The 14909-nt window shown below is 49.9% G+C and overlaps 1 protein-coding gene across 11 annotated transcripts in view; it reads right to left on the minus strand.

Moving 5' to 3' along the window:
• LOC140199300 (tensin-1-like) overlaps positions 1 to 14909 on the minus strand; it is a 416856-nt gene that overhangs the window by 24677 nt on the left and 377270 nt on the right. For 9 of the 11 annotated variants that reach the window (XM_072261119.1, XM_072261118.1, XM_072261120.1 and 6 more), the window contains 5 exons: positions 12757 to 13613; positions 9256 to 9342; positions 7169 to 7300; positions 3380 to 3472; positions 1954 to 2031 (listed from right to left, as the gene is read on the minus strand). In XM_072261119.1, coding sequence (XP_072117220.1) covers positions 1954 to 2031; positions 3380 to 3472; positions 7169 to 7300; positions 9256 to 9342; positions 12757 to 13613 — 1247 coding nt within the window. Of the gene's footprint in view, positions 1 to 108; positions 1388 to 1953; positions 2032 to 3379; positions 3473 to 7168; positions 7301 to 9255; positions 9343 to 12756; positions 13614 to 14909 lie in introns of those variants that run through there. The other 2 variants (XM_072261124.1, XM_072261116.1) reach the window with 2 other exon arrangements.

The raw sequence follows: 14909 nt of genomic DNA on the forward strand, positions 1-14909 counted from the left end.
CTCATATCCCTTTTGCCAATCACCTGTCCAGCTCTTGGCTCCATCCCTCCCCCTCCTGTCTTCTCCTATCATTTTGTATCTCCCCTTCCCCCTCCCACTTTCAAATCTCTTACTAGCTCTTCTTTCAGTTAGTCCTGACGAAGGGTTTCGGCCTGAAACGTCGACTGTACCTCTTCCTAGAGATGCTGCCTGGCCTGCTGTGTTCAGCAGCAACTTTGATGTGTGTTGCTTGAATTTCCAGCATCTACAGAATTCCTCATGATTACCTAATTAGGGCAAGTTGTTTTTTTCCTTTTTCTTTTTTTTTTAAACACAGAGAGTGGTGGGTGCCTGGAACGTGCTGCCTGGGGTGGTGGGAGAGTCAGATACATTAGAGATATTTAAGGGACATTTATATAGACACACAAATGTGAGGGAAATGGAAGATATGGCCATTGTGTAAGCAGAGGCAATCTGTCTAGCTAGCAATTTGATTGCTAGTTTGTTTTTTGCACAACATTGTAGGCAGTAGAGCCTGGTCCTGCCCTGTGCTGTACTCTTCTATGTTCTACCTGGAGTATTTCACAGTTCTGGCCGCCCCATTACAGGGAGGACGTCAAGGATTTGGAGAGGGTGCTGAAGAGGTTTACCAGAATGCTTCCTGGGTTGGAGGATTAGAGACCATGAGCTACAACAAGACAGTGGACAAACCTGGGTTGTTTCCTCTGAAGCAGCAGAGGCTGATGGGAGATCTGATAGAGGTTTATAAGATTACGTGAGCTACAGATAGACAGACAATCTCTTTTTCCCAGGCGTGAAATGTCTTCTACCAGAGTGTATGAATTTAAGGTGAGAGGGGGGAATTTCAAAGGACATTTAAGAGATGTGTATGTAAGGGAAATGGAAGATCTAGGTGTACTGTTCTATGACACCAAAATCTGCCTATGAATAAAGAGGAGGGTAGCCTTAGGCTAAGAGATAGTATAGATCAGTTGGTAAACTGGGCAGGGAGATGGCAGATGGAATTTAATCCTGATAAGTGTGTTGTGATGCATTTTGTTGTGTCCATTTTGAGTAGGGCATTGAACAGGAACAGTTTGGTCCTCGGGAATACCGAAGAATAGATGGAATACACAATAAATGCTGGAGGACCTCGGCAGGCCAGGCAGCATCTATGGAAAAGGCATTTTGGGCCGAGACCCTTCATCAGCACCCTTCACCTTTCCCCCGGCTTTCTGTGTGTGTTGCTTGGATTTCCAGTGTCTGCAGATTTTCTCTTGTTTGTGAAAAACAGATGGAACTTGGTGTACATTTCCAAAGAGACCTGAAGGTGGCAGAACAGATCGCTGGGTGGTGAAGGAAGCAGAGGTTTCATTAGCAGTAACATGGATAGGAGCCAGGGCTTTCTCTGCAGAGAGAAGGAGGATGAGAAGTGAGGTGATACAAGATGATCAGAAGCATAGATCGAGAGAACATGTCTTTATTTTGACTTGACCTTAGCTTTAGACAACCAGAGACTACTCTCCAGGGTGGAAGTCGCTAATACCAGGGGCATATTGTTAAGGTGATTGGAAGTCAGCAGTAGGTCTTTTTTACAGAGACTGGTGAGTATGTGGAACATATTGCCAGAGGTGTTGTTAGAGGTAGATACATTAGGGACATTTGAGACTTTTAGATAGACTCATGGATGATAGAAAAATAGAGGGCTATTCAGGAGGGAGTGGTTAGATTGACCTTAGAGTAGGCTAGCAGAAAAAGATGGGCCAAAGGGCCTGTCCTGTACTGCACTGTTGAATGTTCTAAGCGCTGGTAAATGGGATTTGCAGAATGGTACTTGGCAGTCAGCATAGCCGTTTCTCTGCTGTAAGACTCTGACCCCGCAGTGACAGGGTTGGAAGAGCATGGTGGGGGCACAGAGACAGTTGCCTCCACACTCCTCTTTCACTGGGATGTTAATGTACAAAGTTCACTCACCTTGGCTGGGAACAACGAGTTTGCAGGGCAGAGCGAGCGGGGTGATGGAGTGCTGGTACACCAGAGCTGACAGGCAGCCTGCAACACGAGAGGCAAAGCTGTAATCCTGCAATGTAAGATACCGGCCACAGAGACAGACACACACACACACACACACACACACACACACACACACACACATACACAGTGACACATACACACACACACATATACAGTCTCACACACACACACACACAGTGACACACAGACACACACACACACATATACACAGTGACACACACACACACACATACAGTGGCACACACACACACATATACACAGTGGCACACACACACACATATACACAGTGACACACACACACACACATACAGTGGCACACACACACACATATACACAGTGACACACACACACACACACATACAGTGGCACACACACACATATACACAGTGACACACACACACACACATACAGTGGCACACACACACACATATACACAGTCACACACACACACACACACACACACACATACAGTGGCACACACACACACATATACACAGTGACACACACACACACACGCATACAGTGGCACACACACACATATACACAGTGAGACACACACACACACACACAGAGTGATACACACACACATACACAGTCTCACACACACACATATATACACAGTCTCACACACACATATACACAGTCACATACACACACACACACACAGTAACACAGACACACACAGTGACATGCAAACACACACACAAGGAGACACACACACACACACACAGTGATACATACACACGCACACACACACAGTGACACACAGACACACACACACATATATACAGTCTCACACACACACAGAGTAACACAGACACACACAGTGACACGCAAACACACACACACACACACACACACACAAACACACACACACACACAGAGTAACACAGACAAACACAGTGACACGCAAACACACACACACAGAGACACACAAACACACACACACACACACAGTGACACACACACACACTCACACACATGCACAGAGACACACACATGTACACACACCCTCATAGACTTATACTAACTGACCGAAACTGAATCACTTACCCCACCCCAGAACCCCTCCCTACAGGTGAGTCGGGTTCAAGCTGTTATAACTCTGATTGGGCTGCCATTGGACTGAGCTGGGACAGTCTCGATGGGCTGAATGTGCTGTAGCTAGTCCCTGATTTAAGCACACTCTGCACCAGACCCCCAGCTAGTCCCTATGAAGGGGGTACAAGGGTCCTGCCCAGCACAGAAGTGACGACAGCTCACCCCTCATCCCTCCCCAGTGGCTCACCCCCCTGTCCCTGGGGTGGGACTTGCCCTGCAAACCCGTCTGATCACGCCACTAACCGATGATGATTGACATACTCACCAAAGTAGGGTTCGTTGGGGCAGCCTTTCAACTTCACCCCCTTGGCACTGGTTTCAATCAGGAAATGTCGAACCAGTTCATTGGTCAGGTCACCTGGAGAAGAGAATCACACTGTTGGGGCAAGGGAGCCCAGTGCCCCCTGCGGGGGAGAGAGAGGCAGACCCAACAATTCTGTTCCAAACAAGACAACGGGCAGCAGACTGTGCCACCCCCCCCACCACCATTCAAAGAGATTTTAAAGGTTAGCTTTATTTGTCACTTGTACTTCGAAACACACAGTGAAATGAGTCAAGCAACACTCACAAAATGCTGAAGTGTCTCGGCCCGAAACGTCGACTGTACTTTTTTCCATAGACGCTGCCCGGCCTGCTGAGTCTCTCCAGCATTTTGTATGTGTTGCTCAGATTTCCAGCAGCTGCAGATTTTCTCTTGTTTGTGAGTGAAATGAGTCACTTGCATGAACAACCAACACAGACCAAGGATGTGCTGGCGTGATAGGGGTGTACAAGATCATATAAGGCATAGATAGCCTGTCACACACAAAGTGCTGGAGGAACTAAGCAGGTCAGGCAGCATCTATGGAGAGGAATAAACAGTTGATGCTTTGGGCTGAGACCCTTCATCAGGACTGGAAAGGAAGAGGGAAGACGCCAGAATAAAGAAGTTGGGTGGAGGGGAAGGAGGATAGTTCGAAGGTGAGGGATAGAGCCAGGAGGGTAGGTAGAAGCCTTCCACGCTCCATCCGCCAGAAAAAGCAGGATCTCCCAGTGGTCACCCATTTCAATTCCCCTTCCCATTCTCATTCCCACATGTCAGTCCGTGGCCTCTTCTAATGCCGGTTGGAGGAGCGACATCACATATTCCGTCTGGGTAGCCTCCAACCAGATTTGTCGAACTTCCGGTAATGGCCCTCCCTCCCCTTCACCATTCCCCATTCCCATTTCCCTCTCTCATCTTATCTCCTTACCTGCCCATCACCTCCCTCTGATGGTCCTCTCCTTCCCTTTCTTCCATGGTCTTCTGTCCTCTCCTACCAGATTCCCACTTCTCCAGCCCTGTATCTCTTTCACCAGTCAAGTTCCCAACTCTTTACTTCACCCACCCCCTCTCCTGGTTTCACCTATCATCTGCTCACTTGTAATTCTTCCTCCCTTCTCCCCACCTTCTTACTCTGACTTCTCATCTTCTTTCTCCAGTCCTGATGGAGGGTCTCAGCCCGATACGTCGACTGATTACTCTTTTCCACAGATGCTGCCTGGCTTGCTGAGTTCCTTCAGCATTTTGTGTGTGTTGCTGGGGTAGAAAAGGCAAAGAAAAACACAAGAAATCCTGCAGCTGCTGGAAATCCAGAGCAACACACACAAAATGCTGGAGGAACTCGGCAGGTCAGGCAGCATCCATGGAGATGAACAAACAATTGACATTTCGGTCCTAATGAAGGGAGTCAGGCCGAAACATCAGCTCTTTATCATTTTCCTCTGGCATTTTGTGTGTGTTAGTTAGGAAAGGTAAAGGGCTGGAGAGGAAGAAATCTGGTAAGAGAGGAAAGTGAGAGAAGAGAGAAGAGGAAGAGAAGGAGGAGAGGACCCAGGGAGAGAGGATAGGCAGATGAGAAAAGTAAGAGGTCAGAGTAGGGAATAGAAGAAGAGGGAAGAGGGAGGGAGAAATGTTTTTACTGGAAGGAGAAATCAATATTCATACCATCAGGTTGGAGGCTATCCGGATGGAAAATAAGTTGTTGCTCCTTGACCCTAAGAGTAGCCCCATTATAGCACAGAAGGAGGCCACGGATTGATATGTCTGAACAGGAATGGGAATGGGAATTAAAACGTTTGGCCACCAGAAAGTTCCGCTTTTGTCGAAAGGAGCGGAGGTTCTTGATGAAGTAACCCCCCAATTTACGACAGGTCTCACCAATGTAGAGGAGGCTGCGTCAGGAGTGCCGGGAAAAATGTGCATAATTCACAATCATTGACACTGAGTTGGGGTTCCACTTTAAGAGGCTGGCCTGACGTGATGACGTTATTCTGTCAAGATTTTTTTTAACACAATTTTGCTTTTAGGTTTTGGATTTCAATAAAAAGTGTTATGGGTTTCATTAAATACAAAATGCCCCACTTCGTTTCATTTGCAAGAACCTACAGGAGCAATGGACATGATAGAAGACCCCAGCATAGTCCCCGGTGAAGTGTTGCCTCACCTGGAAGGGCTGTTCGGGGCTCGGAATGGAGGCGAATGGGCAGGTGTCGCACTTTGGCTGCTTACAGGGGCAAGTGCCAGGACGGAGGTCAGTGGGGAGGGGTGAAAGGACAAGGGAATTATGGAGGGATCAATCCCTACGGAAGGCGGAAGGGTGGGAGGTAACAATGGTAGCATCCCTTGGGAGGAGGCAGGAATTGCAGACAATGACGTACTGGGTGAGGAGGCTCATCAGGTGGTAGGCAAGGACAAGAAGAACTCTATCACTGATAAGGCAGTGGGAAGATGGGATGAGTACGGATATTTGGAAAATGAAGGAATTGAGGGTGAGAGCAGCATCAAGGGTTGAGGAAGGGAAACCCTACTCTTTAAAGAAGGAGGAGATCTCTGATGCTCTGGAAAGGAAAGTCTTGTCCTGGGAAGAGATGAAGGAACTGAGAAAAGGGTATAGCATTTTCGCAGGAGACAGGGTGGGAAGAGGTATAGTCAAGATAGCCATGGGAATCTGGAGTTTATAAAAGATGCTGGTCGGTTTATCTCCAGAGATGGAGACAAAGAGATTGAGGAAGAGGAGGGAGGTATCAGAAATGGACCAAGTGAATTTAAGGGCAGGATGGAAGTTGGAGGCAAAGTTGATGAAATTTATGAAATCAGCATGGATACAGGAAGCAGCACCAATGCAGTCATCAACGTAGCAGAGGAAGAGTTCAGGAATTTGGAACATGGACTGCTCAACGCAGCCAATGAAAAGGCAAGCATAAAAAGGCCCAGGGGTACTCCTCGAGTCTGAGAAAGTAGGAGGAGCTGAAGGAAGAATTGCTGAGGGTGAGGACCAGTTCTGCCAGACGGAGGAGGAGAACTGGTTGGTTGTTTTATTGAGAAAGCTGTGGAGAACTTTAAAGCCTTCTCGATGGGGGATAGAAGTGTAGAGGGACTGGACATCCATGGTGAAAATGAGGTGGTCAAAGCCCGGAAATTGAAAGCTAGTGAGGAGATTGAGAACATGGGAAGTGTCATGGATGGAGGTGGAAAGGGACTCAACGAAGAATGGAGTTGAGGCATGAGGAGGTGTGCAGCCATCATCCCAAGTTCTGCACTCTGTTGCCATTTACCACTCAGTCTGACGGAATGCCCCAGTCTGGGGGTTTATGAAACTATTTGATAGAGGCATATAAAATTATGAGGGGTATGGATCAGCTTTTTCCACTGAGGTAGGGCAAGTCTAGAACTATAAGGTTATAGGTAAAGGGTGAAGGGTGAAATATTAAGGAAAACATGAGGGGGAGCTCTTTCACTCAGAGGGTGGTGCCAGTGTGGAACGAACTGCCTGTGAAAGTAGTGGATGTGGGTTTGATTGAAACATTTCAGAGAAGTTTGGTTAAGTATATGGATGGGAGGGGTGTGGAGGACAATGTCCAGCGCAGGTTGGTGGAACGAGGCAGAGTAATAGTTCAACATGGACTGTTTCTGCATGGTAGTGCTCTGTGACTCCAGTCCTGGATGCCAGTCTGGTAACTCAGGGGAACCGTGCCCACAGTCAGCAGTGGTGGGAGTGACCCCGTCCTTTGTCCGGGCCTGGTGTCTCCCTACCTTTCTTACTTTGTGGGCTGATGGATGGAGGAGGAGTGGAGACTTTCAGCGCCAGTCCATAGGCTCCCCGGAACGAGTGGCTATCCCGGATAATGAATGCTCCTGGATCCCGGTCCTTCAACAGGCCGATTGCTGCAAAGGAGGGCCACGGGGAGAGGTGAGGGGCAGAAGGGGGAGAGGGATCAGAGGGGAGAGAAGGGAGGGAGAGGGGAGTTAGAGCGGAGAGAGAGGGGTTAGAGAGGAGGGAGAGAGGGGCATGAGAGAGGGGTTAGAGAGAAGGAGGGAGGAGTTACAGGTGGAAAGGAGGGTTTAGAGGCGAGAGACAGAAAGGAGAGATGGAATGAAGTTAGAGAGGAAAGACAGAGTGAAGAGATAGAGGGGTTAAAGGGAAGGGAGGTGGAGCAGAGTGGAGAGAGAGGAGGAGGGAAAGGAGGGTTAGAGAGGAGGGAGAGAGGGGCGTGATAGACCAGTCAGAGAGAAGGAGAGAGGAGTTAAAAGGGAGATGGAATGAAGTTAGAGAGGAAAGAGAGAGTGGGGGGATAGAAGGGTTAGAGGGAAGGGGCAAATTGAAGAGGAGGGAAAGAGGGGTTAGAATGGAGGGGCAAAGGGGAGGGAGGAGTTAGAGAGGAATGAGAGAGGGGTTAGAGAACCATCATATAAGATTACTCTCCCAGGCAGTTAATCTGATAAACTATTCTAGTTAGCCCCACCCCACCCCCTCTATTACCCCATGACTGCGCTGTAAACACTTTAAATAATGCTGTTTACATTGTGAAAGTGCTGATATTTATGTGTTTACGCACATTTTATTCCATTTCCCTAGTTTAATCTCAAACTTTATTTTTATATAATTGTTTCTTCTTTAAAATTGTTGAATGTTACTCATACCACCACACCCTACGCCCAGCCATTCCCGGTAGCAACTATAGGTACAATTGCAAAGAAAGCACGGCAGTGATTGTACTTCCTCAGGAGTCTGCAGAGGTTCGGCATGTCATCAAAAACCTCAGCAAACTTCTATAGGTGTGTGGTGGAAAGTGTGCTGACTGGCTGTATTTCAGCCTGGTATGGGAACACCAATGCCTTTGAGCAGAAAATCCTACTAAAAGTAGTGGATTCGGCCCAGTACATCCCTCCCAACCACTGAGCACATCCACATGAAACTTTGCCGAAGAAAAGCAGCATCCATCATCAGAGATCCTCACCAGCCAGGCCATGCTCTTTTCTCACTGCTGCCATCAGGTAGAAGGTCCAGATGCCTCAGGATCTGCACCACCAGATTCAAGAATAGTTTCTACCCATAAGACATAGGAGCAGAATTAGGCCATTCAGCCCATTGACTCTGCTTTGCCATTCCATCATGGCTGCCCTGGATCCCACTCAATCCCATACACCTTCTTTCTCGCCATACCCTTTGATGCCCTGACCAATCAGGAAATGATCCATTTCTGCCTTCAATATACCCACAGACTTGGCCCCCACCAGGGTCTGTGGCAGAGCGTTCCACAGATTCACTACTCACTGACTATAAAAAAAATCCTCTTTACCTTTGTTCTAAAGAGTCGCCCCTCAGTTTTGAGGCTGTGCCCTCTAGTTCTGGATACCCAGGCCATAGGAAACACCCTCTCCACATCCACCTTATCTAGTCCTTTCAACATTCGGTAGGTTTCAACGAGATCCCCACACATTCTTCTAAATTCCAGTGAGTTCAGGTCCAAAGCTGCCAGATGCTCCTCATATGTTAATCCCTTTGTTCCTGTAACCATCCTTGTGAACCTCCTCTGGACTCTTTCCAAAGACAACACATCCTTTCTGAGATATAAACCAACAGGGTCTTGAACAAAAGGGGATAACTACACTCATTTAAGGACTCTTTTATCTTGTTATTTACTGCTATTTATTTATCATCTGCAATTGCAGTTTGTTTACAGTTTACAGTTCCTGTTTAGTTATTGTTCTAGAGATTTGCTAAGTACGCCCACAGAAAATGAATTTCAGATTGTATGTGCTGGCATGTATGTACTCTGATAACAGATTTTAGTTTGAACTTTGAACTTTAGGTGCTCCTTCTGAACCATCCCACATACCTTGCTCTCGGGAGATATCTGGCTTGTACCAGTATTTTGAGGTGTCCTGGACGAACTTAACATTGGCTCGGGTTTCTGGGCTGCTGTCTGCAAAGATAACAAGATGGTTGAAGAACAGGGTTAAAACACAGAATGGTACGGCATAATACAGGCTCTTCAGCCCATGATGTTGTGCTGACCTTTTAACCTACTCCACGATCAAGCTCACCCTTCCCTCCCTCATAACCCTCCATTTTTCTATCATCCATCTGTCTGTCTAAGGGCCTCTTCAAAGTCCCTAATGTATCTGCCTCTACCATCACCCCGGAAGCTCAGTTCACTCACCAACCACGCTCTGTGTATTCGATATTCAATATTCGATAGGCTTCGATGAGATCCCCTCCCATTCTTCTAAACTCCAGTGAGTACAGGTCCAGAGTCGTCAAACCTGGAATCATTCTCGTGAACCTCCTCTGGACCCTCTCCAATGCCAGCACATCTTTTCTCAGATAAGGGGCCCAAAACTGCTCACAATACTCCAAAACACATCAAAGTTGCTGGTGAACGCAGCAGGCCAGGCAGCATCTCTAGGAAGAGGTACAGTCGACTTTTCGGGCCAAGACCCTTCGTCAGGACTAACTGAAGGAAGAGCTAGTAAGAGATTTGAAAGAGATGTGCCTGGCCTGCTGCGTTCACCAGCAACTTTGATGTGTGTTGCTTAAATTTCCAGCACCAGCAGAATCCCTTGTGTTTGCACAATACTCCAAGTCTGGTCTGACCAATGCTTTTTAAAGCCTCAGAACTACACACTTGCTCTTAGATTCTAGTCCTCTCAAAATGAACGCTAACCTTCCTTACCACTGACTCAACCTGCAAGTTAACCTTCAGGGAATCCTGTACAAGGTCTCCTAAGTCCCTTTGCACATCAGATGTTTGAATTTTCTACCCGTTTAGAAAATAGTCCACACCTTTATTCCTTCTACCAAAGTGCATCACCACACACTTTCTGACACCATATTGCATCTGCCACTTATTTGTCCATTTTCCTAATCTGTCTCAGTCCTTCTGCAGACTCCCTGCTTCCTCGGCACTACCTGCCCCTTCACCTGTCTTTGTATCGTCTGCAAAGCTGGCCACAAATCCGTCATCATTCACGTATAATATGAAAAGAAGCAATCCCAACACCTGTCCCTGCGGAACACCACTCATCAGTAGCAGCCAACCAGAAAAGGCCCCTTTATTCCCGTTCTTTGCCTCCTGCCAATCAGCTAATCCTCTATCCATGCTAGTATCTTCCCTGTAATACCATGGCCCCTTATCTTGTTAAACAGCCTCATGTGCGGCAACTTGTCGGAAGTTCTCCGAAAATCCAAGTAAGCAACACCCACTGACTCTCCTTTGTCTATCCTGCCTGTAATTTCCTCAAGGAACATCAGCCCAGAGCTTTCTCAAACACTGAACTGATTTCATAGCCTATTGACTCATTTTCAAGGACTCTACAACTCATGTTCTCAGTATTATTTATTTACTTATTATTAACACTATTTTGTATTTGCAGTTTGTCTTCTGTTGCACATTGGTTGTTTGTCAGTCTCTCTGTGTGTAGATTTTCATTGATTCTATTGTATTTCTTTGTTCTACTGTGAATGCCTGCCAGAAAATGAATCTCAGGACAGTATATGGTGACGTACATGTACTGTGATAATGAATTTTGATTTCTGCCCTGGGAAAAAGTCTCTCGATGTCCACTTGATCTATACTTCTTATCATCTTCTGCACCATTCTCACCTCACCTGTCTTTGGCCCCAAGGAGAAAATCCCTAGCTTGCTCAAACTTTCCTCATAAGGCATGCTCTCAAATCACAGTTATCGGACTGCCTACTGGAAGGCAGCAAGTGAGACTATATCTGTATTTAATTATAGAACATAAAACACGTCAGCACAGTAAAGGTCTTTCGGCCCGCGATGTTGTGCTGGCCCTTTCCCCTACTCTAAGGTTAATCTAACCCTTCCCTCCCACAGAGCTCTCTCTTTTGCTATCATCCATGTGCCTAACTAAGAATTTGTTAAATGCCCCGAATGTAACTGAATTCTGGACTGAATGTACATATTCAGCACACTGCAGCATAGATTTCCATCAGGACAAGGACAGATTCACACGTTCCATCCAGTCTCGGCAAAAAACCGTGTCCCAGAGGAGAAAGGCAGAACTGAACAACCCCTCAGTTCTCTCTCGTCATGATCTCCAGACGATATCACAGTGTACCATTGCATGTCTGCCACACTGAGACAATGAAAAATATTTTAACAACTGTCACACACTCTCACTTCCATTTAACTTCACCACCTCGCCCTCTCCCAATAGTCCGGCATCAATTCAATTAATCACACGACTTCCTCACTCTCCAGAGTCTTCTGTAAATCCAATTAACCTTCCAGCCCTGGGTCTCCCTACAGCCTGCGTCAAAACCAATTAGTGCCACACTGTCCTCATAGGCCCTTACCAATCCCATTAACTTCACTACGCCTCTCCCCTTAGAGCGCTGCATGAATCCAATTAACCCACCGGCCCAGAATCACTCCAAATTAACCTCACCGCCCCACTCTTCCTTCAGCCCTGTATCAATAGCAATTGGCCCCACAGCCCTTCTTTCTCTAACAGCAAGGAACAACACCACATCACTCTTTCCTGAGACCTGTATGAATCAAATTAACCCCTCTGCCCCTTTCTCTGTCTGTTTACCGACTCTAATTACTAAATTGCCCCATTTCTGCTTGCAGTGTTCAATCCCCTAACTAATCCCACTGTCCCACTCTCTCCCCACAGCCCTGCATCCAGTCCCCAGATTAATCCCACTGTCCCACTCTCTCCCCACAGCCCTGTATCCAGTCCCCAGATTAAACCCACCACTGTCCCACTCTCTCCCCACAGCCCTGTGTCAGTGCTCAGACTAATCTTACTGTCCAGTGTTTGACCAGTGCTGATACTGGGCTGTATTTATTGAACACCTGACTCATAACTGTGGGTGGATTACCGTCTGCATTCCCGCCTGTGGTGTCTGTGCCCCCGTCTGTGCTCTCTCTCCATCCCTTCTTCACACTCAGCGCCCTATCTGCGTCCGGTCTGTGCCCCGTCGGTGGTGTCTGTGATCTTTCTGTCCTTCCGGTGTCCCGTCTGTGTCCTGCCTGTGCTGTCTGCCTCCCCTCTGTGCTATCTGTCCCATCACTATCCCGTCTGTGCCAGTGGGACACCACTTGTGCCTATGGGTCACTGTCTGTGCTCTGGGACACTGTGCCAGTGGGCCACTGCCTGTGCCTTACCTGTTTTGCCCCTGTCCTGCCTGTGCCCCAGTGCCCCTGCCTGTGCCCACGGGTCACTGTCTGTGCTGTGGGTCACTGCCTGTGCCTACGGGTCACTGTCTGTGCCAGTGCCCCTGCCTGTGCCCCAGTGCCCCTGCCTGTGCCCACGGGTCACTGTCTGTGCTGTGGGTGTGAGGTGGAGGAAACAGCCCCCCTGCTTACCGGGCAGCGCCAGCCGGGAGAAGTCAGGCAGGGTGTGCGTGAAGCCGAGGCCGGGCGTGCTGCTGCCGCTGGGGCTGGACACCCCGCTGGAGACCGGCGAGGCGGCCTTGCCATTGACGGTGGCGTAGTTGGTTGAGCTGCCGGAGCGCTCGCCGCTCGACGTCCGTCGCTTCTGGGGCAGCTGCGGCTGGGGGCTGTTCCCGGCGTAGCCGCGGCCGAGGACGGGGGAGCCGCCGGCGGCGCTCAGGTAGGCCGGCGAGACGGGGAACCCTGGTGTCCCCGGAGCGGAGAGGCCCGCCAGGCTGCCGTGCTGGCTCAGCCCCGGGTACCCATCCTCTGCCTGGGCCGGCGGGGCAGGGAACCCATATGGGGGGTAGGTCTCTGCCACCGGGCTGCTGGGAGTCACGGGGGCGCTGGCGCTGACCACGCCGTGGTACCGGGGCAGGATGGGGCTGCCCGACACCCCGGTCAGTGCCCCCAGGGGGTGCCTGCTGATTCCAGGGCTGCCGGGAGCCGCCTGCCGGCTCAGCGAGGGGCTGGGCGAGGTGTTGGTGGCCACGGTCCGGTGCAGGGGCTGCGGGCTCTCAGGGAACCCCACGCTCCCCGCCGCATTGAGCTGGGCGCCGGAGGGCCGCTCAGGGTACAGCGCGCTGGGGCCGAATCCGGCGGGGTCGCCTCTCAAGGCGTCCGTGTTTGGGCCGCTGCCGGCCTGACGGGGTGGGCTGGCCCTGAAGTAGCGCTCGGTGAGCGAAGGGTGCGAGAGGCTGCTCGACCGCAGGCTGGAATCCAGGGAGGACTGGGCTGCCGAGCTGCTCTGGCCATTGATATCTGTCGACAAGCAGCTGGCGAGGAAGGGGCTGTGGGAAGAAGAGACACAGTTAGTTCTTTCTGTTCCTCCACCTTCAGGCGCAGATTTAATTACCATATGTACACCGAAAGAGAGACACTGTGAAATTCATCATTTGCGTAAACAACCAACACCGTGTCAGGATGTGCTGGGGGCAGGTGTGATCACACAGAACAGTACAACACAGAAACAGGCCCTTCGGCCCACAATGTTGTGCTGGACCAACTAAATTAGTAATCAATTGGCCAACTGAACTAATCTATTCTGCCCACGGAATGCCCATCTCCATTGTCGACACTTTCATGTGTCTATCTAAATGTTTCTGCCTCTGTCACCACCCCAGGCTGTGCATTTCATGCACCCGCCAGAAACATGCCCATGATGCTCCGCAGAACAGTACAAGCAGCAACAGCAACGAAACAAAAAAGGTAACTATAGCAAAGCAAGCTCCTTCCCCCCCCACCCCACCGACACAGACAGGCCTCCAACCCCAGGCAGGCCATTTGTCTCCAACTCCAACTCCCACCCCAGGGCAGGCCGTCTGTATCCAACTCCCATCCCAGGACAGGCCATCTGCTTCCAACCCCCAGGACAGGCTGTCTGTCTCCAACTCCCACCCCAGGACAGCCCGTCTGTCTCCAACTCCAACCCCAGGGCAGGCCGTCTGTCTCCAACCCTAACCCCAGGACAGGCCGTCTGCCTCCAACCCCAGGACAGGCTGTCTGTCTCCAACTCCCACCCCAGGACAGCCCGTCTGTCTCCAACTCCAACCCCAGGGCAGGCTGTCTGTCTCCAACTCTAACTCCAACCCCAGGATAGGCCGCCTGCCTCCAACTCCAACCCCAGGACAGGCTGTCTGTCTCCAACTCCAAATCCCACCCCAGGGCAGGCCGTCTGTATTCAACTCTAACTCCAACCACAGGACAGGCTGTCTGTCTCCAACTTCCACCCCAGGACAGGCCGTCTGTCTCCAACTCCAACCCCAGGCCAGGCCGTCTGCCTTCAACACCAACCCCAGGACAGGCCGTCTGTCTCCAACTCCAACCCCAGGACATGCCGTCTGTCTCCAACCCCAGGACAGGCTGTCTGTCTCCAACTCCCACCCCAGGGCAGGCCGTCTGTCTCCAACTCCAACTCTAACCCCAGGACAGGCCGTCTGTCTCCAACTCCAACTCCAGGGTAGGCCGTCTGTCTCCAACTCCAACCCCAGGCCAGGCTGTCTGTCTCCAACTCCAACCCCAGGCCAGGCTGTCTGTCTCCAACTCCAACCCCAGAGCAGGCCGTCTGTCTCCAACTCTAACTCTAA

This window comes from Mobula birostris, chromosome 6 (genome assembly GCF_030028105.1).
Source record: "Mobula birostris isolate sMobBir1 chromosome 6, sMobBir1.hap1, whole genome shotgun sequence".
Taxonomy (NCBI): Eukaryota; Metazoa; Chordata; class Chondrichthyes; order Myliobatiformes; family Myliobatidae; genus Mobula; species Mobula birostris.